The following is a 27,858-nucleotide window of genomic DNA, read 5'->3' as shown; positions in this document are numbered from 1 at the left end:
ACTTCTTAATGTTTCTGTTTTTATAAAATGTTTTATTTGATGCTTTATAATGTTTGCAAATTTCCATATTTGAAATATGTCAAGTGTTTAATTTCATTGATTTTTAAACAGTTTATACTCTAAACATTTTTTTAGTGAAAATACTGATATTGCATGGAAATACTTGTATTGCATGGAATAAATACCAAAATACTAGTATGTCATTTGCTTCATTATTACGATTATGACCGTGACTATTTTTATATTTAATAACAAGTTCAAAGACCATTATCTACATTCATTGTTTGGCAGTCTTTAAATGTTAGAAAAATTTTAATCTACATATATAAGATCATAGGTAAGTTTTTATTAGTGATAGACATATTAGCAATAAAATCATGTAATGGTGGAAACATTTCTAAACATCAGTTATCAGAATATTCTCTGTATAATGTAAGTTTTGTTAAAAAGCAATTACTTTCTCAGTCATTGTTAAAATGTCATCTTTATCTTGAAGGGAGATAGATTAAAAATGTAGGGGTTTTCTAATACCTGCTGTGTACCCATGTAGCATACTGTTGACAGCCACATGTCTTCATAGAAGAGGTCAACAAATTTCAAACAGTTGTCTTTCTATACAAGAAAAGAAGGTAACTTGTATTTAAGTTTGACAGATCCTTATGGTCTTTTTCCATAAGACAACGAGCAAGTTTTTGTATGGTGCAAAAGGTTTTCTTGGTCCCTCTTGATCTCATTACTAAATTTTGAAAGAATATGTTAATTTAAAAATCTGTTTTAAAAGTTTATCACATGATGTATCGTATGTACAGAAGAGTGCATAATACACATGTACAATTTTTAAATAATTATAAAGCCAACACCCATCCAACCAACACACAGGTATAGAAATAGCACCACCTCAGAACCTACCCCATATGTACTTTACCAAAGTAAACCCCCTCTTCCCTACAGGTAACCACACTCCTGATGTTTGTGTGATCAGTTCCCTACTTTTAAAATAATTTGTCTCTGTGTATTCCTAAATACTGAATTTGGTTTTACCTGTTTTTGCACTTTATGTAAATGGGATCATGCTGTACGTATTATTTTTGTGATTTTTGCTCAGCATTGTCATTTTTACCCAAGTCGTGTGTAACTATAGCTCTTTCAGTTCCAGTGGCTTCCAGTATTTTATTCCATGAGCATCTACGCATATTTTCCACAGGGGTTATTCCAACTTACATTCTCACTACAGCGTATAAGAGTTTCCATTTGCTCTACTTCCTACTTGTCATTTTTTGCAAAAGAATGAGGTTGGCAAAATGTTATTAATGATTCTGGTTGTGGAATGTAGGTGACTTTTATATCTTTAATGCTTTTTTGTACTTTCTAGAGTATTTACACTTACCCCTTCAGCTACCACTCTATTTCACTCACACGTTTTTACAGCAAACTCCTTGCAAGAATTACTCATACTCACCATTTTTCTCTGTCTAAATTGAACTCAACTTAGACAGGCTTTTGTCCCACTCCACTAAAACTGCTCAGATCCAGGTTGTCTTTCATTGATCAGTCCTCATCTCATTTTACTTAGCAGTAGTTCTTGACACAATTAATCATTCTCTACTCCCGAAAACAGTCTTTAATTGGCTTGAGGATACCACACTAAATTGATTTCCTTATCGGTTGCTTCTTCTCATTTTGTATAACATTTGATACTTTGATTAGTCCCTCCATCATTTCTCCCCCAAGTATTTACTTTAAAACATTTAAACCTACGGAAAAGTTGAAAGCATTATCCCATAATTTTTCATTAATTTTTTTCCTGATTATAAAAGTAATACAAATTTTGGTGATCATACTATGGTTATAGAAGATATCATCATCATTAGGGAATCTGAGTGAAGTATATAGGGGAACTCTCTGTACCATTTTAAAACTTCTATGTGAATCTATAATTATTTCAAAATAAACTGTTTTCCTTTAAGTAATAAACCATATTATTCACCATATTTTATTTATTCACCATATTTTATTGCGTTCCTATGATATTTCAGGTACTATTCTAGGCCCTGGGAATACAGTAGTGACCAAATTAACAAAAATCCCTTTCCTCATGGAGCTTTCATTCACTGGAGGTGATCAATAATGAGTAAATAAGAAGTATGTATTATGTTAGGTAGTATAAATGCTAAGGAGAAAATGTAAAGCAGAAAAGTAGAGAAGGTGTATAGTAAATGAGAACGGTGGAGAAGAGGGGTTGAAATGTAGATATGGCGAGAATAGCCAAATGCCCCATTGAGAAAGGAGCAATTGAGGAAAGACTCGAAAGAAGTAAAGAAGCAATCTGTACAAATATTTCGGGGGAAGATATTGAGAGCATTTCTTTTTTACTTGAAATTAATAACAAAGGTCCTGAAGTAGATGCCTGCCTGTCATGTTTCAGGAATGGTGAGGAGGCTAGTGTGCTTGGTATGGTGGATAATGAAGTGCAAGAGATGGGGTGGGGGAGGGGTGGCAGGGAGCAATTTGATACCTGAATCAGGAGTTCAGGCTAGAGGTAATAGTTGGAGTGCCATCAACATATGCAGTACATTATATTTATTTATTTATTTTTATTTATTTATTTTTAAAGATTTTATTGGGGGAATTGGAGGAGGGGAACAGATAAGTTGCTGTCCTTTTGTTCTTCAGTCTAGTTGTGGAGGACGCCGCTCCTCTGACCCATGTTGGTATTGTGATTATTGCACTTCCCGGGTGAGGCAGATCGGTCCTCGGACCATTGGATGGCCCCTCACGGAGATTCATGGCAGCTCATGCCACCGGCTGCTCACTCTGGCTGCCGGCCACTCACAGTAGCTCACGGCAGCCCGCTGCAGTCCCTCTGAAGCCTATGCCATTGCTGGCGACTCACAGCAGCCCAGCTCCAGGTTGAGCTGTTGTTCACCATCTTAGCTGTAGAGGGCAGTGTCACTGGCCCATGTGGGATCCGAACCAGCGGCCCTGCTGCTCAGAGCTCATGCTCCCAAGTGAATTCTTAACCAACGCGCCACTCAGCCGGGCCTACAGTACTTTTTATTTAAAGTTATGTGACGATGAATCCACCAAGAGACTGGATATAGATAGGGAAGAGAAAGTGTCCATGGATTAACCACTAGGTTACTCTGACATTCAGGGTTGGGGGCTTGAGAAGGAATCAGCAAAGGAGACTGACACTGAGGGTTCTTCCCTTTAGGATTATGTCCTTTGTTGGCATGTGAAGTGTACCATGTACTAGCCCAAGTTTACCTCATCTCTAACCACGTCTCTTCTAATAGTTTTTAAAAACGTATCATGCTCTCTCTCCTGGTTTGTTCTATGCGCCTTTCCATTTTTTGAAACACTGTTTCTTTCCTCTTTTTCCCTCATCCTGACTAGCTTTTTATATCTTTTAGGATTCACTTCAACTGTACCTTCCACCGTGGTCTGCCAGATGGCTTAGCTTCCCCTTCTGTGTACCCTACACATACCGAGCATCACGCAACCCTCTCCACTCTTCATTGTTGCTCATGAGCACTCTCTCTTTCTATATGTTTTCTCTCTGGATTAGAATCTCCTCCAGGAGATTGATACTTGAGGTTCCATGTCCCATTCATCACTTAATGTTTAGTACAATGCTTAATATTTGGTTGGCACCAAATAATATTTAATAAATTTGAGAACCAATATAAATTAATTAACTATAATAGAAAGAGAAGAGCCTTATATAGGCTCAGCCTTTGGAGACAGAGAGTAAAGGTGGAGGGTAGAACCAGGCTTTTGTGAAAGAGGATGGTGTATAGGCATCAGAGGAGATGAAAAACATGCCAGCCATCCAGAGGTTACCAATCATTTTCTTGTAGCAGCAAGGAATTTCTAGGTACAATGGCTGATTAGCTTTTTTTCTGTTGTCTGTACTTGAAAGCTCCCTGACAGACAAACAGTGTTTTATCAAGCAAGTAGAAAAAAACTACAGTGGGTTCATTATTTTGGATATTTATTTGCATGATCTTTTTTGAATACGTGTTTCCCTTTTCATTTTTTAACAAACTACCCCAAGCTTGGTGGTGTTTGAGTGCTTCAGCTTTCAGGTATGTGAATAAAGGAACAGTTTTAAGTCAAGGGTCTTCATATTGAGTATGAACCATCTTAAGAGTCATGGAATTGTTATTAAACTCCAGTGAAGCATAACTGGTCAGGAGAAGGGTGGAGACAGATTGAAAAGCCAAAGATTTTTAGGAATTTAAGCAGTGGATCCTAAAAAAAGCATTAGGTAGAAATAAGGTTTCTTTGTTTATAAGTGTATTAAGTAAAAACATGGGGGTTTGAGTCACATTTTAAAATATTTTTTAAATTTTGCCAAACTTTTTTGTATTTTTTCTGTAGCGTGACCATAAATATTTATAATGTGAGACAAATATAGCTTCTACATGAAATATCATAATTTAAGGTATGGAACAATTGAGCCACATTTCAAATGGGAAGTAACAGTGGTAGGGAGCAGTCATGTGAAACGTTCAAAAGAAAAAAACCCATGTTTCAAAAGTCTTTAATTCTGAATATTATTCTCTGTATAGTAGTACTAATTTTAAAAGTGTTCAGATCCAACTAAAGTTCAATTCAGAGATATAATTTATATATTTGCTCTCTCAGATGAAGCTTTAAGCATATGTTTCTAATAACTCAGTTAAAATATGCTGAGTTGTATATTTTTAAAGAGAATCTGTTTTGAAGATTCCACAATATTTGTTTGAACAGGCACACAGCATCTCGATGAAAACTGCTGGAAAAGAAAAACTTTCAGTCACTCTGCACTCAGTGTACCCAAGCCAACTAAACTGGTACAGTTAACACTTCTGTAGGAGGCCAGAGCCAAGAAATGGAGCACTTCCTGGACTGCTTTTCAGCAGGCCTTCAAGCCAACTTAGTGTTTGATATTAATACCATTGAGTTTTCAGAGTAATAAGCTACAAATAGAACATCTGCATCCCTTTCTATCAATATAAAACTTATTTGTCTCTTTTAGTAATCCATGATTAGTTTTAATTTCTGCTTTATGTTGGCATTAAAGCTGTAATTCTTTCTTGAATTTTGAGGGGTATCATTTTTGCAAAACAAGAAGGGAATACTCTATAGAGTGTGACCCTAGGTATGATCAAACTGTCTCCTGGACATAAATATTTTTACATTGCTTTTTAGTACTACTGAGTGTCATAGTAGAAATGTAAATAATATAGAATACCATATACTTTGGGAGGACTGGTATTTATCTCAGGCTACCAAATTTATAAGTAAGGATAGTTTATTCTGCCTCTGACCCTTTCATTTCCATTTTATCCATTTAAGATTTATTGACACCACTTAATTCATTTAGCAATTATGTGCTTCGTATAAATAGTCATGTTGATCTATGTCCACCTATTTGCTGTAACAAGAGCTCTACTTAGATATTTGTTGGATTAAGCTAGAAGGTACCCACCATGTTTATGGCAGAGACTAAATAATAAAGATTCAAAGATTCTGCATGCTAACTAGAGAGACAAGACTAAATTTAACATCTGTACTACCATTTCTCTATCACAAAGTTAGCTGGAAAAATGGCCGAAACTAAAATTTCAGTCACTTGGTTTTTCAACTGCTTCCCACAAAGATTAGATTAACAGTGTCTCCAGAAATGATTACCATACTTTAATCATTTTAAGCTTCTTTCAGAACCATAAGTGTAGAGGAGTAATATGGAACCAATGATAAACTCCTGGCCTTTTTTCCCTTCATTATTTGGATCTGTGTATAATCTGAAATAGCAGATTATATACAATTTGAGGCATAAAATCATCTGCGACTTCAAGGGATCTGAGAATCATCAGAGGAATGAAGTCCATTACTGGAAGTTTAGAAAGCAAATGAGGGAGTTTCCGTAAGAAACTAAAGGGATTAATGACTGAAAACCAGAATCTTCAGTTGCTTGGGTCAGTTATAAGAAGGAAGCATATACATAAATAGTAGCATAATAGGGTGTTACTGAAATCCAAGAAAAGTAGAATAAGACAAAATATATCTAGCGCTTTGATGTTCCATTTGATAGTACCTTGGATAAATTTCACAAGGGAGATAGTTGAGATCACTGATCCTTAGCACATGAACCAAGAAATAAGAATTCTATTTATCATAGGAAGTAACTTTGGCCCCTGAAGAAGGTGTAGACACTCTTTAGTAGAGGAACATTTTTGTCTATAATTTCCTCTGATTTAGTGCCAAAAGCTTTTTGAGAGAATATTCAAAGCTGTGTCTGTCTGAATTTTATTGTTGAAAATTGACAGCTGCTATATTTCTTTTTAATAACTGATTGAAGCTCTTTCTGTTATGTCTCAATTGCTAATTCCTTAAGTTTAAAAGAGTGTTTAAAGTAACAGTATTATGAGACAAAGGGTTTATTCTGTGGATTTGATAATACTTCTTTTGTGACATTTTCTTTTCCCACTAAAAGTGAGAAGCGAATGCCTTGCCTTGGTATATCCCATTTCTAATGGAGGACAAGAAGTTATTTTCTTCAGTGGCTGACTTCCAGAATTTCTGGCTGAATGTTCTTTGTCAAGTGTATATTCCCTTCTCTAGGCCGTTCTGTATAGAGCCCACAAACATCGTCAATGTGAATGATGTCATTCAGAGGGTTAGTGACCATGCCTCTGCCATGAACAAGAGGATTCATTACTACAGCCGGCTCACCGCTCCTGCAGACAAGGCACTGGTAAGGGGCAAAGGGTTGCCGATTGTCTAAGGTTAAGTTGAAATGAACAGTGAACAACATAAGCCAGGGCAACTCCCTGTGGTTGAACTTTCTGCTGGCCATCTTCCCAGGATAGCATCATGGAAAGTCAAAGATAGTAGTTAATACATGTCCTGCATCTCAGGCTAGTTCATTCTTTTCTAGGCTGGCATAGAGAGATTTGAAACAATCTCTCTATGTTGGCAACACATCTAGAGATTTGTTGGATTAAATTCTGCTAATCCCCATTCCTAAAAGCTCTGAGGAGGATAAACTACTTTTGAAGTAGTTTAGGTCATTGATTAATAGAAATAATAATAGGTTCTGGTTAGCGTGTTCAGCTTTTAAGATGAAACTACAAGGGGAAAATGTTTGTAGAAATTTTCTGCAGGAATGGGAAACTGAAAAATACACATACCTATATATATATATATCTATATATATATATATATATATATATATATATATAATGTTTTCTTATTTAGCAGTGTCCTTTTGCATATCAAAAACAAGGGTCAAAGAGCAGATAGTAAACATTTTAGGCTTTGCGAGCCATACACTGTCACATATTCTTTACTTTTGTTTTATAACATTAAAAATATAAAAATCATTCTTAGCAAAGTGGCTGTAAAAACATCAGGTTGAAGGCCAGATTTGACCCGTGGGCCATAGTTTGTTGACTCTTGATTGTAAAATATGTATTATTATTTTAGGATCAAAAATACTATGTATTATAAGTAATTTGGTTGCTTATAAGAATTACCACATATGAGATATTCAGAAACTTGAAAGCAAAAAGAAAAATGGGAATATTCTGGGAGAAATATAATGATTTTCTTATAGTTAATAATAAAAAGGAACCAATGTTTTTTAGATGTTTACTAAGAGGGCAAGGACTGGGCTAGTCACTTAAACATAGATATTGGGTTGTCAAAAAAGTCATGACACATGCTTGCGACAGATCGCACTAGTTCATTTTTGGAAGTACTAGAGTCATTTGCATCTACTTTATTGCTATGTCATTGGACAGCTAACAGTTCTAGCTTCATTCTAAAAAATAATTGAGCAATTTGGTTGAGTTTTGGAGATTTTACAAGTTGAAGATGGAAGACCAAACTTTGCATTTTTGCCATATTTTACTGTTTTATTTTCATAAAGGGAAGAACGCACGTCAAGCTTGTGGAAAGTTGCATAAAGTTTACGGTGACAATGCTCTACAAGAACATCAGTGCCAATGATGGTTCACAAAATTCCGTGCTGGTGATTTTTTTTTTTTTAAGATTTTTATTGGGGAATTGGGGGATGGGAGCAGCACTGGGGAATTGGGGGAAGGGGAACAGACAAGTTGCTGTCATTTTGTTCTTCAGTCTAGTTGTGGAGGACGTTGCTTCACTGGCCCAAGTTGGCACCATCATTGCGCTCTTCCTGGGCGAGGCAGATCAGTCACCGGCTTCTGGACGGCCACTCACGGCAGCTTGAGAGCCGCTCATGCTGGCTGCTGGCTACACACGGTAGCCCATGGCAACCCACTGCAGCAGGGGCTGCAGCCTACTGTCGCCAGCAACTCACTGCAACCCAGCTCCAGGTTGAGCTGTTGTTCAGCATCTTAGCTGTAGAGGGCAGTGTCACTGGCCCTTATATGTGGGATCCTAACCGGGCCCTCTAGCGTCCCAAGCCAGCTCTTAACCAACGCGCCACTTGGCTGGCCCTGGTGATTTTGATCTCAATGACGCTCCTCTGTCAGGGAGGCCCACTGAGGTTGATGATGACAAAATAAAGGCAGTGATTGAATCAAACCCATGTTACACTACACAAGAGATTGCAGAAACATTGAACATCCATCATTTAAGCGTTCACGACCACCTGAAGAAGCTAGGATACCTAAGCAAGCTCGATATTTGGGTTTTGCATGAACTAAAAAGAAATTCATTAACGGCGTGTATAAACATCTGCAATATGCTCAGTAAATGTGAAGAAAATGATCCTTTTTTGAAGTGACTAATAACTGGTGATGAGAAGTGGATTGTTTACAACAATGTGGTGCACAAACGGTCTTGGTCCCGACGTGATGATTCGCCTCAAACGACATCAAAAGCAGACATTCATCAGAGGAAGGTTATGTTCTCAGTGTGGTGGGATTTTAAAGGTGTCGTGTTTTTTGAGCTCCTACCAAGGAACCAAACAATCAACTCAAATGTGTACTCTTGGCAATTGGACAATTTGAACGAATCCATCATCCAGAAACGTCCAGAGCTTGTTAATTGTAAAGGAGTTGTGTTCCATTGCGACAACGCGAGACCACACACAAGTTTGATCACCGATCAAAAATTATTGGAGCTTGGATGGGATGTGTTGCCACACCCACCATACTCGCCTGACCTTGCTCCTTCAGACTTCCACTTGTTTCACTATCTTCAAAACTCCTTGTGTGGTATAACGTTCAATTCAGATGAGGCTGTAAATCAGCACCTTGTTCAGTTTTTTGCAAATAAATACAGGTCCTTTTATGAATGAGGAGTTACGAAGCTCACTGAAAGATGACAAAAGGTTATCGAACAAAACAGGCAATATATCATTGATCTTTGTTCTTTATATAAGTAAATGACCTTTGAAGAACATAGATAAAATATGTCATGACTTTTCCGATAACCCAATATCTCATTTCATGCAATGTGAAGTATTAAGATCTTCTTTTGTATAGCCTAGGGACTTCCAAAATATTCTGGGTAGTATAATTATTTCCCCAACTTTTTCACTTTTTCCTTCCCTAGGGCTTTACATTAGTAGTTGTGGTAAAGTTTTAGTTTCATAACAGGATTATTTAAGCCCTCCAGGAGTTGGAAGTAATTCAGTATGTTGGAATCTAGTTCAGACCTAGAGGCTGTGCTTGCGGAAGCATATGTCAGAGATACCAGCTAGGCCAGTCTAGGTCTGAATGTATGTTGTTTGCCTGAAAATTAAATCAGCATTGTACACCAAGTTAAATCCCTTTTGTTAGCTGATTGTGAGTGGACTCTAGTATATCAAAGCATATAAACAGTAATCTAAAATTAACAATGTGATATGACTGTTTTTAATGAATGTGTTTATACATGCACATCATTTTCTGAGAATTATTTTTTCCAAATTATTTTTCCTAAAATATTTTTAAGGAAAGAACAATATCAAACCACTGGTGTCAGGTATTTACAGACTAATACCTTCTTATTTCTGAAAATTTCCCCATTTGCCTTAATATTTTTAGTCTAAAATGGGGAAGGGAAGAAAATTATTTGGCTGTCAGCATCTCATCGATCCTTGCTAATATAAGTGTGTCTTGCATAGCCAGCAGTTTCGGCATCACTGAGAGCTTGTTAAATATGCAGAATCTCAGTCCTTACTGCATACCTACTGAATCAAAATCTGTGTTTTAACAAGATCCATGTATGAATCACAGGAATATTCAAGTTTGAAAAGCACTGCTCTAGATCCCTTTCAGAACGTGGGATCCAGTCCTCCAATTTTTCTGTTATCTCCTAAGAATTTACCCCTTCTTATCCTCTGGCTTCTAACCCTGTCCCCTATAACTTTTGATTTATCACTTTTTCTGAACTTGCTTTGCTAGCTATCATGGTTTATCTCCTGCTTGATGCAGACATGGTCCTTCCCCTTTCTTTTCTTTTTAGTCCATGGCATAAGACAACAGAACTCAGATCCAAGAGGATTAGGGTAAAGAGAAGGCAGCAGACCCATTTCCATATATGCTTTTGTATCTCTAGGACATAGTTGTTTCAAAAGCCACAATAGGCACAGCATTCCAGACATTCTTTGTCCCATAAGACACCACCGATCATGTGCATAATGAGAGAAGGACTGGACACTTTTTCATTTTGTACCAGTCCACCAGTCCATATCCTGTCTACCTACTGAGGCCTAGTGTTCCATCACTTCCTTGAAGTCTTTCTCAAACTGTTCTCGTCCAATTGTTTTTTGTGTTTGTTTTTGTTTGTTTTTTCATTATTCCTGTGATACAGTATTCCACAGAGTTGAACACTAAATTTTTATTCTGTCATATATAGCCTTGTCTAATTGCTTCATATGTCTTCCAACTAGAATTTAAACTTCTTGAAATTAGGGGCTGTATATTATTTTATTTCTTGAAGGCCAAACCTGGCACAAAGTTGCAGATTTGTGTGGTAGGTGCTAATTATAAAAGATTGTTCATTTATATGAGTCAACTCCGATGTCTTTAACTACTGTATGTAAGGACTACATATTTTCAAAGGACTATTCTCAGGGACATTGCAGAATTCCATCAGGAGACTGTGTTTTTTTTCCCCCTCCAAAATAGGGTGATAGAATTAGGAAGAAATGTCTGGAGGTAAGGCAGGAGCTAAGTGTGTAAGAAACACGTATCTGTTCAGTCGTTCTCTCTGTATGTCCTCAGCCTCTCTCTGTTGTCCCCTTCCCTTGTTTACATCTTCCATCTTTAAGAATCCTTTCTTTGCCTTTTCCCTCAGCTACTTAGCTCACCTTTTCCTTCTACCAAAGCATTGAAAAGAGTATCTAAGGGCCGGCCGAGTGGCTCAGTTGGTTAAGAGCTTGCTCAAGAGTTTGAGCTCTGAGCAACAGCGGTTCGAGTCCATCCCGAGCTGAGCAGCCAACGGTAGCAGGATGGGTCAGCTAAAAAAAAAAAAAAAAGAGTATCTATATGTATTATTCCTTTCTTTACCTTCTGTTGACTCCTCAGTTCTTTATAGTTTGAGTTCCCTACCTGCCTCTGTTAAAACCACCCTCACATAAGAGTTCAGTGACCACTTGATTCTTGAAATTCCCCTCACTTAATGCCCATGTCTCCTCCATCTAGAATTCCCTAATCTTAATCTTTGCTGACTCTTCTTCCTCTTTTCTCATGAAAATGAAGAGAAAAATACTTTGATAGTTGTATATTCTAGGAATTCATTCTCATTTCAGACGAACAGTTTATTGTTTATTGTCCTTAAATTCTTGCTCCTTTAGGTCTTCTATATTTAAGTGTGTGTATATATATATATATATATATATATATATATATATATATATTTGTTAATATGGAATGCATACTGTTATTTGTTCGTGATGTTTAGAAATGTGTCTAGAGTCAGATACTCTAATGTTTAGAAAATATCCTATTTTGCACATTCACTGGTTCTAACATTTTTCTATGTTTCTTTCTTTCTTTCTTTCTTTCTTTCTTTTAACCAGGTTGCCCCAGATCATGTAGTTCCAGCTCCAGAAGAGTGCTATGTATATAGTCCATTGGGTTCTGCTTATAAACTTCAAGGTTACACTGAAGGATATGGTAAAAACACCAGTTTAGTAACCATGTGAGTAAAACTACTTTTTGAAGCGTAACTATATGTAAATGAAAATTACTGCTAATTTTAATTTTTGTCTCAATTAAAATGTTTGAAGAGTCAAACTTCATGTTTTTACTGTTATTCCTCTGTCTTTTCAGTTTTATGATTTGGAACACTATGATGGGAACATCCATACTGAGTATTCCTTGGGGCATAAAACAGGTAATATAATTTTTCAGCATACTTTTTGCCTCAATTTTTTTCTTTTTACAACGGCGGTTTTAATAAATCTACATAAAATTTATTAAAATAGATTATTTAAGTTTACATTAGTTGTCAGGTTTTTATCATAATTATTTAGGGTAGCATAATGACTGCATATGTATTCTAACATGATGATATATGTAGTTCTATTTTTATTTTTAAACAGGCTGGATTTACTACTGGAATGTGTGTCATCATGCTGATGGGCCTTTTAACACTTTATTGCTGCTACAGAGTAGTGAAATCACGAGCTATGATATGTAAGAATTCGCCACAGTGAAAATAAATTGGTTAATTAGTATTTCCTGTTGAGTATTTTCTGTACACATTTCCTAGGGTGTGCATTCCACGTGTGTGTTAACTATGTTGTTCCTAAAGATTTACTTCTCTATTTCATAGCATTAGGCTGAACTGATGGTGACTGCCTTTGAAATTCAAAGGGGCTGGGGGTTCTTTGCAGAATGTGTTCACTTTGCTGTTAATTTCCTCATAAGAATAATTTTAAAAGCCATTTTTTTAAAGTAAGGTCTTTGCCAGAACTAAATTGAGAATTTATGATTCTTATCAGTTAATGGTGCCTTGTTTTGACCTAGCCCTACCCAAAGACCTAAATGTAGAAACCGTAACTAGAAAAATATGCAAATGTGAACAATGTGTCCTTGTAGTGAATTCCATTGTATCAACGCATTTCCTCCACTCATCTCTCCAAATTCTGGATCAAGGAAATACCTTTTTAGATTGTTTTAAAATAGTTTAGGACCTAAATAAACATAGATTATATAATTGAATCTTAGCAAGTATGAATCAACAGACTAGGCTTTGGCTCTAATTTTTTTCTGTCTCTATTAAGCAGTGGTATATTTTCTCTTAACTGTATTATTTATTCATATCCTTTTCCCATTTATCCACAACTCCCTTGGTGCTCTTACAGATCTGCTAAGTTCTTTATATGATTTAGGCATTAGCCCTTTATTTATTATTTCTTGTCAATTTCTTTCCCATTCAATATTTGAATGACTTTGGTATTATATATATATATGAGTTTATTTATACTTGTCTATCTTTTCCATTGTAATTCAGTTGATAGAAAAAGAATAACCTTTCAGGTTCCAATTTTATACTGTCTTCTAACTTTTCAGTTAATTTTTAATTTTTTAATTCAATTGTCTAAAATTTAAATTGGCATATGGTATAAAGTATGACTCAAGAAAAGTTTTCTCCATATTGTTATTTAAGTATGCCAAAGATTATTGGGTAATGTCTTCAGTCCCTTACTGATGATTTTGTCTAGCCTTGGTTTATCACTTGCTTTTATTAAGTATAAAATTTTATGATACTATAATCTATTTCTCAGATTATCTGTACTCTTTCATTGACCTACATTCCTTTTTATGTTTGTTTTATTTTCTGTTGTTTCATAATATGGTCGAATATCTGTTGCTGGAATACCCATAATCTTTTACTAAATATTTTGAGTTAATTTGGGGAAAACAAATTATGAATATGGGACATATGATTAACATCTAATTTTATTCGTTTTCTTTTGTTTTTTATCTAGCTTCAGTGGATACCACTACCTGGGAATATCCAGATGTCTGCAAATATTATTTTGGCTCCTTTGGGCAGTGGTCAAGTCTGCTTTTCTCCTTGGTGTCTCTCATAGGAGCAATGATAGTTTACTGGGTGCTTATGTCTAACTTTCTTTTTAATACTGGAAAGTTTATTTTTAGTAAGTATCCACAGCATGTGCTTTTACACAGTTATTTTCAGATACAATAACTACTGTGATGTTTTAGTTTCAGCCTTAAATTCTGAAGTTGGAATAAATAAAGTAAAAAGTAATATTTGTAATTCTGGAAAATATACTTGATTCACTTTGTTTTCCATGGTTATGATCTCAAGTATAGTGTGTATGTTCATTTCCAAAAACTAATTTTTGTATAAATAATATTCCTTCAAATTCTCTAATATAAAATATTCCTGAGTTCCAGCAGATATTTTAAGCATTGTTTCAACCTTTACCATAAAATTTTAGTATAACAGAGTTTATGAAGGTCATTGGTGCTTGTTACTAAAGAATTTGATGTGTAGAGTCTTGGCAAAACAAATTACAGTCAGCTTATTTTCAAAATATTAGGATTTAAAAATTAGGAAACAGTAAAGGAACTTATGTCATAAATATATTATTAACATTCCACAGAATTTGTTGTGGGATATCGCTTGTACCCTTTAGTAATTTAAAGATTTTCTTGCCTATTGTTTTCTTAAGCATTTTTATTAATGTGTGCTGGATTTTACCAAATACTTAATCTACATTTCTTGTAATGCTCATAAGCTTTTCTCCTTCAGATTGTTAATAGAGTGAATTAAATGAATACATTTTATAATATTTAAATCATTCTTATATTCTGGGAAAACATAAATTAGTTTATTAGTCATGATATATGTATTTTTAAATTCCTTACTGGACTCAGTTTACTTTTGGGAAGAGTGGGGCTAATACATACTTTATTTAGAACTTTTGTGTCTTTTCATAAGAGATACTGGCCTATACTTTTTCTTTCTCATACTGTCCTTGTTGAGCCTTTGTGATTAGGGCTTTTGTAACAAACTATCATAACTGTTTGGCTTCGAACAAGAGAAACTTATTTTCTCACAGTCCTGGAGACTAAGTCCAAAACCAAAGTGTCAACAGGACTCTGCTCCCTCTGAAACGTGTGGGGAAGAACCCTTCCTTCCCTCTCTGGGCGTCTGGTGGTTGGTTGCTGGCAGTGCTTGGCCTTCGTTAGCTTGTAGCTCTATCACTCCAATTCTTGCTCTGTCTTCCCGTGGCGTTTTCCCTCAATGTGTCTGTGTTCAAATTAACCCCTTCTTACTACGGATACTAGTCATTGAACTTAGGGGCTACCCTAATCCAGTGTGATTTCATCTTAACTTGATTATATCTGCAAAGACCCTCTTTCCAAATAAGATCACATTCTAAGGTTCCTGGTGGACATGGATTTGGTGAGACACTGTTCAACCCAGTATACTTAGTATCAAGGTTTTGCTAGCTATATGTAAGTCTTGGCATCAAGAATTCCATAAAGATTCATAACTTCTGATCTTAAATCACTAATAACCCTTAGAGATACTGTAAAAACCTAGAGCCTTAAACTACTTCTTTTCTTCTATCTTGAGAAGCATACAATGAAGGTGAATAATTCACATATTTAACTTACTTTATGACCTTAAAATTTAATCCAACATTTCTACCATCTCATTTAAGTTCTAATCAGACAATTTGATTAATGCTTATTACTAAGGTTATAAAAGATTAACATCAAACCATATAAAGTAAATTCAATCAGCCTAGCAAGAAAACATCCTTTACCCATTCTCTCATTTACAATAGAATGATATGAATGCTCAGGTATCTCCATACTTTTTACTTTGCTACTCCCTTTAGTATAACTTAGTGGTGCTTGTAAGCAATAATTACTCTATAGCCTTTGGTTTATAAGAGCATGTACTATACTTTGTAAAAACTTTAAATGACTTTCCAGATAAATTCGGCTATTATAAAGTGTTGGGTTTCCCCCTTTTACAGAGTTTAGAACTGTATGTTAAGACGTAACTATACATGTATAAATTAGTGAGAGTATAGGAAAACACTTGTACACATTATCTTTATTCCAGGGCTGTTAGCTAAATTCAGCCTGTAGGTAGGTTTTTTTAAAAATCCTCAATCTTATAAAAATTTTCCACAGTGGGACTGTGAAGCCAATGACATCTTTCCTGTCAGTAGAGAAAGCTAAAACAGGTGAAGCCATGTTAACAGTGAAGCCGTCTTGATTCAGTGTACTAGTTAAAATTACCCCCCAGGAGATCTTAAAGGATTTTTATAGACAAAAGTCTTTAGAGGGTGGTCAGTTTAGCATCTTTCATTCAGTACTGAACTACATATTTTCTTAATTTTTAGATTTTATCCATCACATTAATGATACAGACGCTGTACTGAGTACCAATGATAGCAACCCTGGTAAGTAGTTTGGAATTTAAAGTTTAGCTTGCTTTTTATTCACCACCTTGCTTCAAAAATGATTTCAGGTAGAACCTAGGACTGTATATTAGGTAAATGATGAATGCAAAACCATTATCATTTTGTTAACTGGGCCACTATTAAATTGTTGGCAATCAGTGTGTTAAAAAAAAAAAAAGCCACAAAAGGTTGTGTTAATGTGAGCTAAACAATATTTAGTTCGTATTATACAATTGACAACTGTAACTCACATTTATAGTATCCCTATTTGCCTACGAATAATCATTATGTATTTTCAAGAACCTAGGTCACTGCTAATTGTTTTAGTCTAGAAGAATAATTCTCAGTTTAACTTAGTTTCAGACATTTATTGTTCTAGTTACTAATATTTAAAACATACAAATATGTATACTTTAATTTCCTAATAATGAACAGAGGTTAGTAAATATGGAAAAACAAATTGAAGATTAGGCAAAAAAAAATCTTAGTTTCGTAGAAAAGTTTTAACTTGTTAAAAATAAACATTTGTGGCCTATGGGTTTATCCAGTATGGCATTCACAGGTGAAAGTGAATATATAAGCAAATGTAACTTTGTTAACAGTTATACTGTTAACCTTGAACATCACCTAAAGCTTTCTTGTATTTAGGTTTCAGAAATACTAAATTGACATCATTTTGATGGAGTTACAAATTGATCATCAAAAGGACAACTTATTGTTCTAGGCACTGGGAATTTAATGAACAGACAAAAATTTCTTCTCTCATGAAACTTACATTCCAATGTGGTACTTTTTCCCTTAATTTAACTGTTTAACCTTTTTTGTTTACACTAGAAAATGAGTGAGTGAAGTACCAGCTTTTATTTCTGTAGACATACACACACACACACACACACACACACACACACACACACACACACACTTTTCAATAGTTATACTAAAATAGTTCATTATAATTTAAAAATATATCTCTTGCATCCTATCCCTTATCTCAAAATTTTCAAGGGACCAAATAGCATTCTTGTCTTAAAAAAGAAATTCGTTTTGTGTAGCTATTCTGATATCAAGTGACAAAACTAGTTTATTAATATCTAATAGGATTTCTTCAGTAGGGAGTCCATTGTTGAGTTTATAAATATCACAATTACACTGAAGATTTGGAGAGAGCACCAATAGCAAAGTCAGTTTACTTTGCAAAGTGATATCATATGTTGATACTAGCACTTTTTGATTCTTGTGTTTATTTTGAACAATGTGTTAGTGTATGAAACAGTCTATTTCAGTTAATGTAAAAAATTACAGCTAACATTTATTGGATACTTACTGTGTGCAGGCATTGTTCTAAATGTTTTACAGACACTCTATAAGATAGATACCTCCACTTTCTGAATATAGAAACCAAAACACAGAAGTTAGTGACTTGCCCAAGGTTGCATCACTATTAGGTGACAGAGTCAAGATTCACTTCTCAGTCAACTTACTTCCATAATCTGTTCTCTTTGCCACTGTTATTAGCACAAGAAAAATTCAAGTAAATTTACTTCTGTCCAGAGCATAGATGGAAAAAGAACATGTTAAAATGCTGACTAAGAAAAGGAAAAAGAAAACCAAGTGTTTGGCTTTGTGGCATGCCAAATAATGAAGACAGAATATAATTAAAAACAGAACTTGCAATGAATATATTATTTTCGCTTTGACTAGTGATGAGTATGATTGTTGCTCAATATGAGTATTTTTCTCCAGCACTAAGAGTTCTTTACAAAGAGCTGAGTATTAGCAAAAGTGATGATTTGTATTCTACTAGCAGAAGAAATTGCCTACTTTAGGTCAGTGTTAGGAAAAATACATTTTACTCATTTCCAAGTTCTCTGGAGACATCTTCTGGGCTCTTGGGCTGCTATAACGTGATAAACTTCCAGGAGAATTACTCTGTATTGCTGGAATTCAAGATTCTGAAGCTATAAGCAATAATTAGTTTTGGCAATACTGTGACAGCTATTCCAGTGATGTCAACTTTTTAATCCAAACCCATAGATTTTGTTTATTGTTAAAAGAAACCTATTTTTTGACCTTTGTATGGGTTATTAGCACAACAAACACTTACCCTGAATTGTATATTTCTTATATAAGATTAAATGCCATCCAGCCCAATATTTTCTCTCTGGCAATGGAACCAGAGGATTTTGGGTGTGATAATTTTAGTTTCCAGTGGAAATTAAAGGAGATACCTCAAAATTTTCTAACATTTTCCCATCTTTAATTATTTATAGGTAAAAGATTTTTTTTTAAAAGGTTTTATTGGGGAATTGGGGAAGGAGAACAGCGCTGGGGAATCGGGGGAAGGGGAACAGACACGTTCCTGTTGTTTTGTTCTTCAGTCTAGTTGTGGAGGACGTTGCTTCACTGGCCCATGTTGGTATTATCATTGCACTCTTCCCGGGTGAGGCAGATAGGTCGCTGGCCTCTGGACGGCCGCTCACGGTGGCTATTGGCAGCTCATACCGGCTGTCAGCCGCTCACACCGGCTGCCAGCCACACACAGTAGCTTATGGCAACCCACTGCAGCAGGGGCTGCAGCCTACGCTGTTGCCGGTGACTCACGGCAGCCCAGCTCCAGGTCGAGCTGTTGTTCACCGTCTTTGCTGTAGAGGGCAGTGTCACTGGCCCCCATGTGGGATCCGCTCAGCTGGCATCCCAAGCCAGCTCTTAACCTACCACGTCACTCGGCCGGCCCGGTAAAAGATTTTTAATATATCTAAAGGTAACCCTCAATTTTTTTCCAGAAAGGAAAAACTTAGCATTCGTGGTAAAAGTTGAAGTTGGTAGAGCAAGTGTCAGTCTCTCGGGGTCATTTTCTGTTCTTTGTGGTCTTCTCTAATCTGATGTTTTCCTATTGCAGTGATTTGTCCAAGCGCCGGGAGTGGCGGCCATCCTGACAATAGCTCTATGATCTTCTATGCCAATGACACGGGACTCCAACAGTTTGAGAAGTGGTGGAATAAGTCCAAGACAGTGCCCTTTTACCTCATAGGGCTCCTCCTGCCGCTGCTCAATTTCAAATCCCCTTCATTTTTTTCAAAATTTAATATCCTAGGTAAGTTGAGGCACAGAGCTATAGAACCACTTCATAGTAGAATACATGCTGGATTCTGTGGAAATATGGTCTGGCTGGATAGAGAGTTATCTTCCAGGCCTGCACATCTGAGTTTAATTTGTTCACTGGTATGTTACCTCCTTTTTGGTTTTCTTTATGGAGTTTGGCACAGAGGAAGATGTAGATAACCATTTCAAGTTCAAGTCCCTTTTAAGACAAGTTATTGGGCTTCCCAGTCTATCCTTGCTGAAGAGTTCTTCTTCATTTCCTCTGAGGGTATAACTACAGGAAGTAGACTTAAGATTTCAGGAGGAGATCCAAAGTGGATATTATAGGAATTCTCAATTCTAAACGTTTGAAACATTAGAACTTACCAAGGGAGGTTATGATATATTTTTTCCTACGGTTTCTATTTAAGTATATAGCACAGAATTATCACCTGACTTTCAACCTGAGATGTCATTCTCTAGCTCAAATTCCTAAGATTTGTTCTGCTTTTGCTGTCTTCATCGGTACTTTTTTTTTTCTTGGAACACCATTGCCTCCTTAAGGGAACATACTTCTTTCTGTGAGCCGTTTTACAGAAATTTCTGAAATCACTGAAAAAAGTTTCAGAAATTTCTAAATCACTAAAGCAATGTTTTGACCACGTCTGCTTTTACAGCCTTAAGATGGCAAAAGGAATTCCCAGTGAAAGCTTAGGTCTGGTTAACTAGAGACAGAGATATCATTCATAAAGAATTGATAACTCCAAATAGAGCATAGGATTTCACCTTCTCCCTATAGATCTGATCTCCTGGTAGGCAGCCTAGAGTATAAAATAATTAGATTACTCATCATATCAAGGAGGTGGCTTCTGGGTTTCCAGAAGACCAAAGGAGCAGGTAAGGTTATTTCTCTGTACCTTTCTGCCTCACAACAGCATTCACTGTAAGACTGCCACAGACACAGACAGGAAATGAAGAGCTGTGGTTGTATAAGCTTTGGCCTCATTGTTTTCATCCTCTGTGAGTCAGCTAATCTTCAAGCCCACAAAAGAGCTTATATAGCTCATTTGTGGTTTCCTGATTTCTTTGCCGACTTTCCTATGGAACAGATCTTTAAAGGTTAGCATAGAAACTTATAGAAGAATTTACTCAATTGGGAAAAACAATCACCAGACTTCTAACCAGTTTGATTAACCTCCACCTCCTTAAGGATATCCTGCTTTTGCCCTTTTTCTTGGTACTTTCCCTTTCTGTTAAATCTATAGCTTCTTTAGAAAAATTAGTATTTAATTCCTCTAGAAATCTTCTTGGACTGAACTCCATAACGACTGGACTTAATTTCTTAACAGAAATAATCCTCTAACTTCTAGACTACTAAAAAATTCTGAATGCCCACTTTATCCTGTGTATAATACCTATGAATGGAACCTGAAACCTTTCCATCTAGCAAGTAATACTCCCCGATCAAAACCTCATCTAGACACTAGATCAGATTAGTCATGGATTACTTGGTTTATTGCCTTTCTCAAATAGGTGTATGATCCACATTCACTACTTTCTTATCATCATACACTAAGTGTTGTGACAGATTTTTCCAACGTATTGACCATCTCTAATAGTTTTAATATAAAGAATAAAAGACAGTTCTATGTTGTCTTTTCTCTCCTATGTAACCTAACAGTTTTGTAATGGACTGTGCATGTATCCTGCACTAAATTCAGCTTATGAGAAAATTAGACAGTTTTGCATTAAGCAATATATGAGCGACCTTCATGTGGTTCTTCTTAGGCCTACTACAGTTTTTTGCTTTGTTTTCTGATAACTCACATAGCTTGTTTCTGTTCTTTAGATCCCACCTGGGTTTTAGTGTGCATAGTCAGTGAAATTAGTAATAGCCCAACCTTTGCTGAGAATGTAGAAACAAAGCTTGATTTTAAAATAGTCTGTAAAACTACAAAGATGATTCATCGTTTCTGAATTTTTTCTCACAGGCACAGTGTCCGTTCTCTATTTGATTTTCCTTGTCACCTGGAAGGCTATTCGCTTGGGATTTCATCTGGAATTTCATTGGTTTATGCCAACAGAATTTTTTGTGCCAGGTGAGCTGCTTCAGACATATAAAGAATTAATAAGTTGCAATAATGTGATCTTTAACTATTTTTAACCATTGCTGTTCTAAAACAAGTAATGGTATTTTTTTATTATGTGAATTTTTATTAATGCTCTTGAGCTAAAAACAAGAGTACAGTTGAAATTACTCTGGTTTTCTTGCAGTTAGGGGTAACCAGGGCCTTTGTCATTTCTACTTGGGAGATGAAGTTCATTTATGTTACAGTGCAATTGAAAAATCAAGAATGGATTCTCTAGACTTTTCTGAGAAAACATACCCCTAGAATTTCAGAGACTTAAAACATGGTCAGTGATTAACATATGTGCATAATACTGCTCATTGACATCATTGTTCCCCTTACGTTTGTTTTTTTTTGTTTTTGGTATTTTGGTTTTGTTTTGTTTTTGTTTTTTTAATCCTGTTTTTCAGGCTAATTAAGATGGTGATATTAAGTGTTCTCTCCCTCCTTTTTTTCCCTCATGGTTGTAACTTGGCAATTTCTTACATTTCACCCAAATTTAGAAGATTTTGGACATGATAAAAGCACCATGATACAATGAACGCTAAATGAAAAACAGCTTAGAAAATGGAAGTGAGGGCTGGCCGAGTGGCTCAGTTGGTTAAGAGCTCACTCGAGAGTTTGAGCTCTGAGCAACAGCGGTTCGATTGCCGGCCCAAGCTGAGCAGCCGCTGAGCTGCCAACAGGTGGCAGGATGGCTCAGCTTAAAAAAAAGAAAGAAAGAAAATGGAAGTGACTGTCACACTAGAATCTTGAAAACTAATAAGAAGAAAGTAGTACAAAATTCTGCTGTTGGTTTAGTAAGAATGCTTTCTTTCCATTCTTCAACTGTTGATTCAGGCAGTCTAAAATGTCAAGTTTCTATTCAGTATCTGGTGTTACTCTCTATAAGTCTGCAATTATAGCAGCCTACCACTCCCTTGTGTTGTGTGTTTTTTTTTAAGATTTTTATTAAAATATAGCTAACATACAATATTATGTTAGATTCAGGAATACACCATAGTTATTCAACATTTTTATACCTAAATAAGTGATCAGCATAAGTCCAGCAACCGTCTGACCCCATACCACACTATCACAATATTATTGACTATATTCCCCATGCTGTACATTACATCCCCATGACTTATTTGTTTATACTTGGAAATTTGAACCTCTTATTCCCCTTTACTTTTTTCCTCCCTTTTTTAATTTTTCAATTACTGTTGACATTTGATGTTATTTTATATTAATTTCTGGTGAACAGCATAGCGGTTAGACATTTCTATAATTTAAGAAGCGATCCCCCTGACTAGTCTAGTACCCATCTGACACCATACATCGTTATTACAGTATTATTGACTATATCCCTTATGTTGTACCCTACATCCCCGTGACTACTTTGTAACAACCAATTTGTATTTCTTAATCCCTTTCCTTTTTTCTCTCATTCCCCTAAACCCTCTCCCATCTGGCAACCATCAAAATGTTTTCTGTATTTATGAGCTTGTTTCTGTTTTGTTTGCTTTTTTATTTTTTTCTTTAGTTTCCACATGTAAGTGAAATTACATTGCGTATGTCTTTCTCTGTCGACATACTTCACTCAACACAATACCTTCCAGGTCTATGCGTGCCACTGCAGATGGCAAGAGCCCATTCCCTTCCAGGCCGAGCAGTATTCTATTGTATATATGTACCACCACTCTTTATCCATTCTTCCATCAGTGGACACCCAGGCTACTTCTACATCCTGGTCATTATAAACAATGCTTCAGTGAACATATGGATGCACACATCTCCTTGAAGTAGCATTTTGGGTTTCTTCAGATAAATACCCAGAAGTAAGATTACTGGGTCCTTATTTGTCTCTTGTGATAGCCTTTGTTTTAAAGTCTAAAATAGCCTGGTATAAGTATTTCTACTCCAGCCTTTTGTTGTTTCCATTTTCATGAAATACCTTTTTCCTTTCTTTACTTTCAGTCTGTTTCTTTCAATCTGATGTGAGTCTTTTGTAGGCAGCATATGTAAGGGTCTTGTTTTCTTATCCATTCAGCCACCCTATCTTTTGATTGGAGCATTTAATCCATTTACATTTAAAGTAATTGTTAATAGATATGTAGTTATTGCCATTTCATTATTCATTTTTTAATAATTTGGGGGGTTTTTTTAAAGCAGTTCCTCTAACATTTCTGGTAATACTGGTTTGGTGGTGATGAGCTCCTTTAGCCTTTTCTTGTCTGGGAAGCTCTTTGTATTTCCTTCAATTCTAAATGATAGCCCTGCTGGGTAGAGTAATCTTGGTTGCAGGTCATTGCTTTTCACCACTTTAAAATGTCATGCCAGTCCCTGCTGGCCTGCAAAGTTTTTGATGAGAAATCACCTCAAATTCTTATGGGAGCTCTCTTGTAGGTAACAAACTGCTTTTCTCTTGCTACTTTTAAGATTCTTTCTTTATCTTTAAGTTTGAGCATTTTTAATTATGATATGTCTTTGTGTGGGCTCTTTGGGTTCACTTGTTTGGGACTCAGTGCTTCCTGGGCTTGTATGTCTATTTTCTTCACCAGGTTAGGGGAGTTTTCTGTCATTATTTTTTCAAATAGGTTTTCAATTACTTGCACTCTCTCATCTCCATCTGGTACCCCTATGATGTGACTGTTGGTATGCTTGATGAGGTCCCAGAGGCCCCTTAAACTATCTTCATTTGGGGGATTCTTTTTTCTTTTTGCTGTTCTGATTGGGTGTTTTCTGCTACCTTACCTTCTAAATCGCTGATTCAGTCCTCTGTGCTTCATCTAATCTGCTGTCAATTCCCTCCAATGTATCATTTCAGTTATTGTTTTCTTTACTTCTGACTGGCTCTTTTTCATGTTTCCTAACTGTTTGTTGAAGTTCTCCCTGAGATCGTTGAACATCTGTATAACCAGTGTTTTGAACTCTGTATCTGATAGGTTGCTTGTCTCCATTTTGTTTAGTTCTTTTTCTGAAGCTTTGTTCTGTTCTTTATTGGGAAAAGGTTCCTTGTCTCCTGTCTCCCCATCATGGCTGCCTCCCTGTGTTTGTTTCTATGTGTTAGGTAGGGCTGCAATGTCTTAGTAAAGTGGCCTTGTGTACTGGGTTTTATGTGGCGCAGTCTCTCTATTCACCTGAGCTGGGTGCTCCAGGTGTGTCACTTTTTGGGTTGTGTGTGCCCTCCTATTGTAGTAGAGCTTTGGTTGCTGTTTGCACATCAGTGAGAGGGATTGACCCTCAAGCTGATTGCTTGTGAGGACTGGTTGTGACTATAGAGGAGTTGCTGTTGTGCAGGGGCTGACTGTACAGAGCAGGATTTGCTTTAGCAGCGCCCTGGTGCCTGCCCAGTCTGCCCTTTGGGTGTGTCTTCCATGGAGGCAGCCTCCTACATGGTCTGAAGTTAGCCACTGGGAGTGCCAGCCCCGGGGCCTCCTGGGAGGGGCCCCACTGCAGGTCAAGTTCAGCAGCAACCTGTGCCCTGCCTGGGGCCATCTGGCATGAGCCACAAAACAATCTGCAAATGCCTCCACCTGCACTGTGCGTCCAGAGGCCAAACTGTGAGCCGAGGCTGGCTGCCGCTAGTGCCAGGCTTGGGGCTGCTCAGCAAGAAATATGGGACATACCAAAGCCAGATACTTCTTGTTTAGGATTTGTGAAGCTTTGAGAGATTTTAGGAAAGTCTGCAGCATGAGCCAAGACAGGTCATTTGTATGGAAAAGCCACTGGAAGCATTGGTGTGCCTGAAAGTTGGGTGGTGCAGGGTCTCAGGGACTCACCAGGGCAGGGCAGATGAATTGTGTTAGCCAGTTTGATGGAGACTCAGATATGGCAGCTGCATTCCAGGAGGGGGAAGCACTCAACAAAGAAACAATGGATTCTGCCAGCACTTCTGTCTGGGAGAAAGCTGCCCCTCCATACCTCCCCCTTAGCTGCATAACTCAGTTCCTCCCTGTATGTCCCTGGCACCTTTTGAGCTGCTGCCCCAGCGTTGGAGCTCAAAGCGAATGAGTCTGTCAGTGAGTAAGTCCATGTGCAGACCCTTTAAGAGGAGAGCCTGGGACACTAGCCACCTTCCTTCTCACCCAGCCACAATCTCAGCTGGTTTTCACAGCCAGAAGTTATGGGGACTTTGTACCTCAGCATTGGAACCCTGGGCTGGGGTGCCTGGTATGGGGCTGGGATCCCTTGCTCTTCCAGGGGGACCTCTGCAACTGAGATAGTCCTCCCGGTTTTTCACTGCCACACGTGGGTGTGGGACTAACCCATTCCATACCAGTCTCTGCCCCTCCTACCAGTCTCAAGGTGGTTTCTTCTGTATGTCCTTAGTTGTAGTACTTCAGGCAATTCTCGATGGTTATTCTGTAGTTTAGTTGTAATTTCGGTGTCCTTTTTTTTCTTACAACAGTCCTGGATTTTCCAGGTGTACTGATTTTGTGGTCATTGGAAGTTGTTGTTTATGTTACCATGGTTATTTGTTTTCAGATCATCTGGCTGCATTAGCTTTGCTTTCTTGTTTCCATTAGAAGTCCACAAAACCCAAAAATAAAAAGTCAGTGTAATTTCAGGATAAAGGAAGGGCTTGAAAGGCATCCTTCTGTCCAAGATTGTATTTAAAATTGGGCACTGATGAAAATGGCAACTTTAAGCTAGTTCTTCCATTGATTGATAAAAATAGTCTAGGATATTATATTCTAAAATTAGATCCATACTGATTTATTTTAAGAATCTTAGTGATAAAAGTTTCTGCTAATGATAGAACATGAGAGATAAATATGAGGAAAAGAGTATAAAAATTTATAGATGAAAAAGAGAGCATATTTAAATAGTTATTAAGTCATTTATTTCACTTCATTTCTAAATGAAATGAAGAAAGAATCATGAGGACTATAAACTTGTGTTAATATTTATGGTCCTGAAATAAATTACTTTATTGTGATAAGAATTTCTCAAGAATGAAAATATGTCATAAATCTTTTTCAGTAAAGATTAATTAAGAATCAGAACTTTGGAGTATGTGAATCTTTACTATCCTAATGAATAATTCACATAAACTTATATTGGATTGTTGGAAAAGTCATAACGCATTTTTGCAATGAAAAACATAGAAAAAATATGTCATGACTCTTCTGACAACCCAATAGTTCTGATGGAATCTTTGTGTATATACTCTTTCATTCTAAAAAATTTTTTTCAGTGCAATAGATCCTATCACCCTTTCTCTCAGGTAATTGGAATAATAATGAGAAAAACACTTACTCATATATTTTATCCTGTCCTTTTCTGCCAAAGACTTTACTTTTGCAGTTATCCCGTTTTTCTCCTTAATCATGTATCATCAATTTTTTTTAAATTAAAATTCATTGGGGTGACAATGGTTAGCAAAATTACATAAGTTTCAAGTGTACAATTCTGTAATACATCATCTATATATCACATTGTGTGTTCACCACCCAGAAGCAGTTCTCTTTCCATCACCATATATTTGACCCCATTTACTCTCATTTACTAGCCCTCTATCCCCTTACCCTCTGGTAACCACTGAACTGTTGTCTGTGCCTATGAGTTTTCACATATCAATGAAATCACATGGTTCTTGACTTTTTCTGTGTGACTTATTTTACTTAGCATAATAATCTCAAGATCCATCCATTTTGTCACAAATGGTGCTATTTCATCGTTTCTTATGACAGAATAGTATTCCATTGTGTATATAGACCACATCTTCTTTATCCAATTATCTACCAAAGGACACTTTGGTTGTTTCCATGTCTTGGCCACTGTAAATAATGCTGCAGTGAATTTTGGAGTACATATATCTTTACAGATAAATGTTTTCAGATTTTTTGGGTATATACCCACGAGAGGGATTGCTGGGTCGTATGGTAATTATATTCTTAATTTTTTGAGAAACCTCCATACTGCCTTCCATTGCAGCTGCACCAATCTGCATTCCCACCAACAGTGTATGAGGGTTCCTTTTTCTCCACAGCCTCTCCAACACTTATTATTATTGTTATATATAGTCTTGTTGATGATAGCCATTCTCACCAGTGTAAGGTGATAGCTCATTGTGGTTTTTATTTGCATTTCTTTGATGATTAGTGATGTTGAGCATTTTTTCATATGACTATTGGCTGTTTGTATATCCTTTTTGGAGAAATGTCTATTCAGGTCCTCTGCCCATATTTAATTGAATTGTTTGGTTTTTTGTTGTTGAGTTGTATGAGTTCCTTATATATTCTGGATATTAGCCCCTTATTGGAGGTCGTGTTTGCAAATATCTTCTCACATTTG

At 36.5% G+C, this 27,858-nt stretch overlaps 1 protein-coding gene across 6 annotated transcripts in view; it reads left to right on the top strand.

Moving 5' to 3' along the window:
* The window catches only part of SLC38A9 (solute carrier family 38 member 9), an 85,550-nt gene that overhangs the window by 15,202 nt on the left and 42,490 nt on the right, over positions 1-27,858 (top strand). For 5 of the 6 annotated variants that reach the window (XR_002123890.1, XM_019641471.1, XM_019641468.1 and 2 more), the window contains exons 3-10: positions 6,613-6,745; positions 11,987-12,108; positions 12,240-12,303; positions 12,512-12,605; positions 13,904-14,074; positions 16,307-16,366; positions 19,266-19,460; positions 21,439-21,546. Coding sequence is in view for 5 of the 6 variants with exons in the window: in XM_019641471.1 (XP_019497016.1) it covers positions 6,613-6,745; positions 11,987-12,108; positions 12,240-12,303; positions 12,512-12,605; positions 13,904-14,074; positions 16,307-16,366; positions 19,266-19,460; positions 21,439-21,546 (947 nt within the window). In the remaining variant the exon portion in view is untranslated. The remainder of the gene's footprint in view (positions 1-6,612; positions 6,746-11,986; positions 12,109-12,239; positions 12,304-12,511; positions 12,606-13,903; positions 14,075-16,306; positions 16,367-19,265; positions 19,461-21,438; positions 21,547-27,858) is intronic. The other variant, XM_019641472.1, reaches the window with a different exon arrangement.

Source organism: Hipposideros armiger, unplaced genomic scaffold (assembly GCF_001890085.2).
Source record: "Hipposideros armiger isolate ML-2016 unplaced genomic scaffold, ASM189008v1 scaffold_60, whole genome shotgun sequence".
Classification (NCBI taxonomy): domain Eukaryota; kingdom Metazoa; phylum Chordata; class Mammalia; order Chiroptera; family Hipposideridae; genus Hipposideros; species Hipposideros armiger.
The sequence above is the reverse complement of the archived record's forward strand: the minus strand, read 5'-3'. Positions and strand labels throughout refer to the sequence as shown.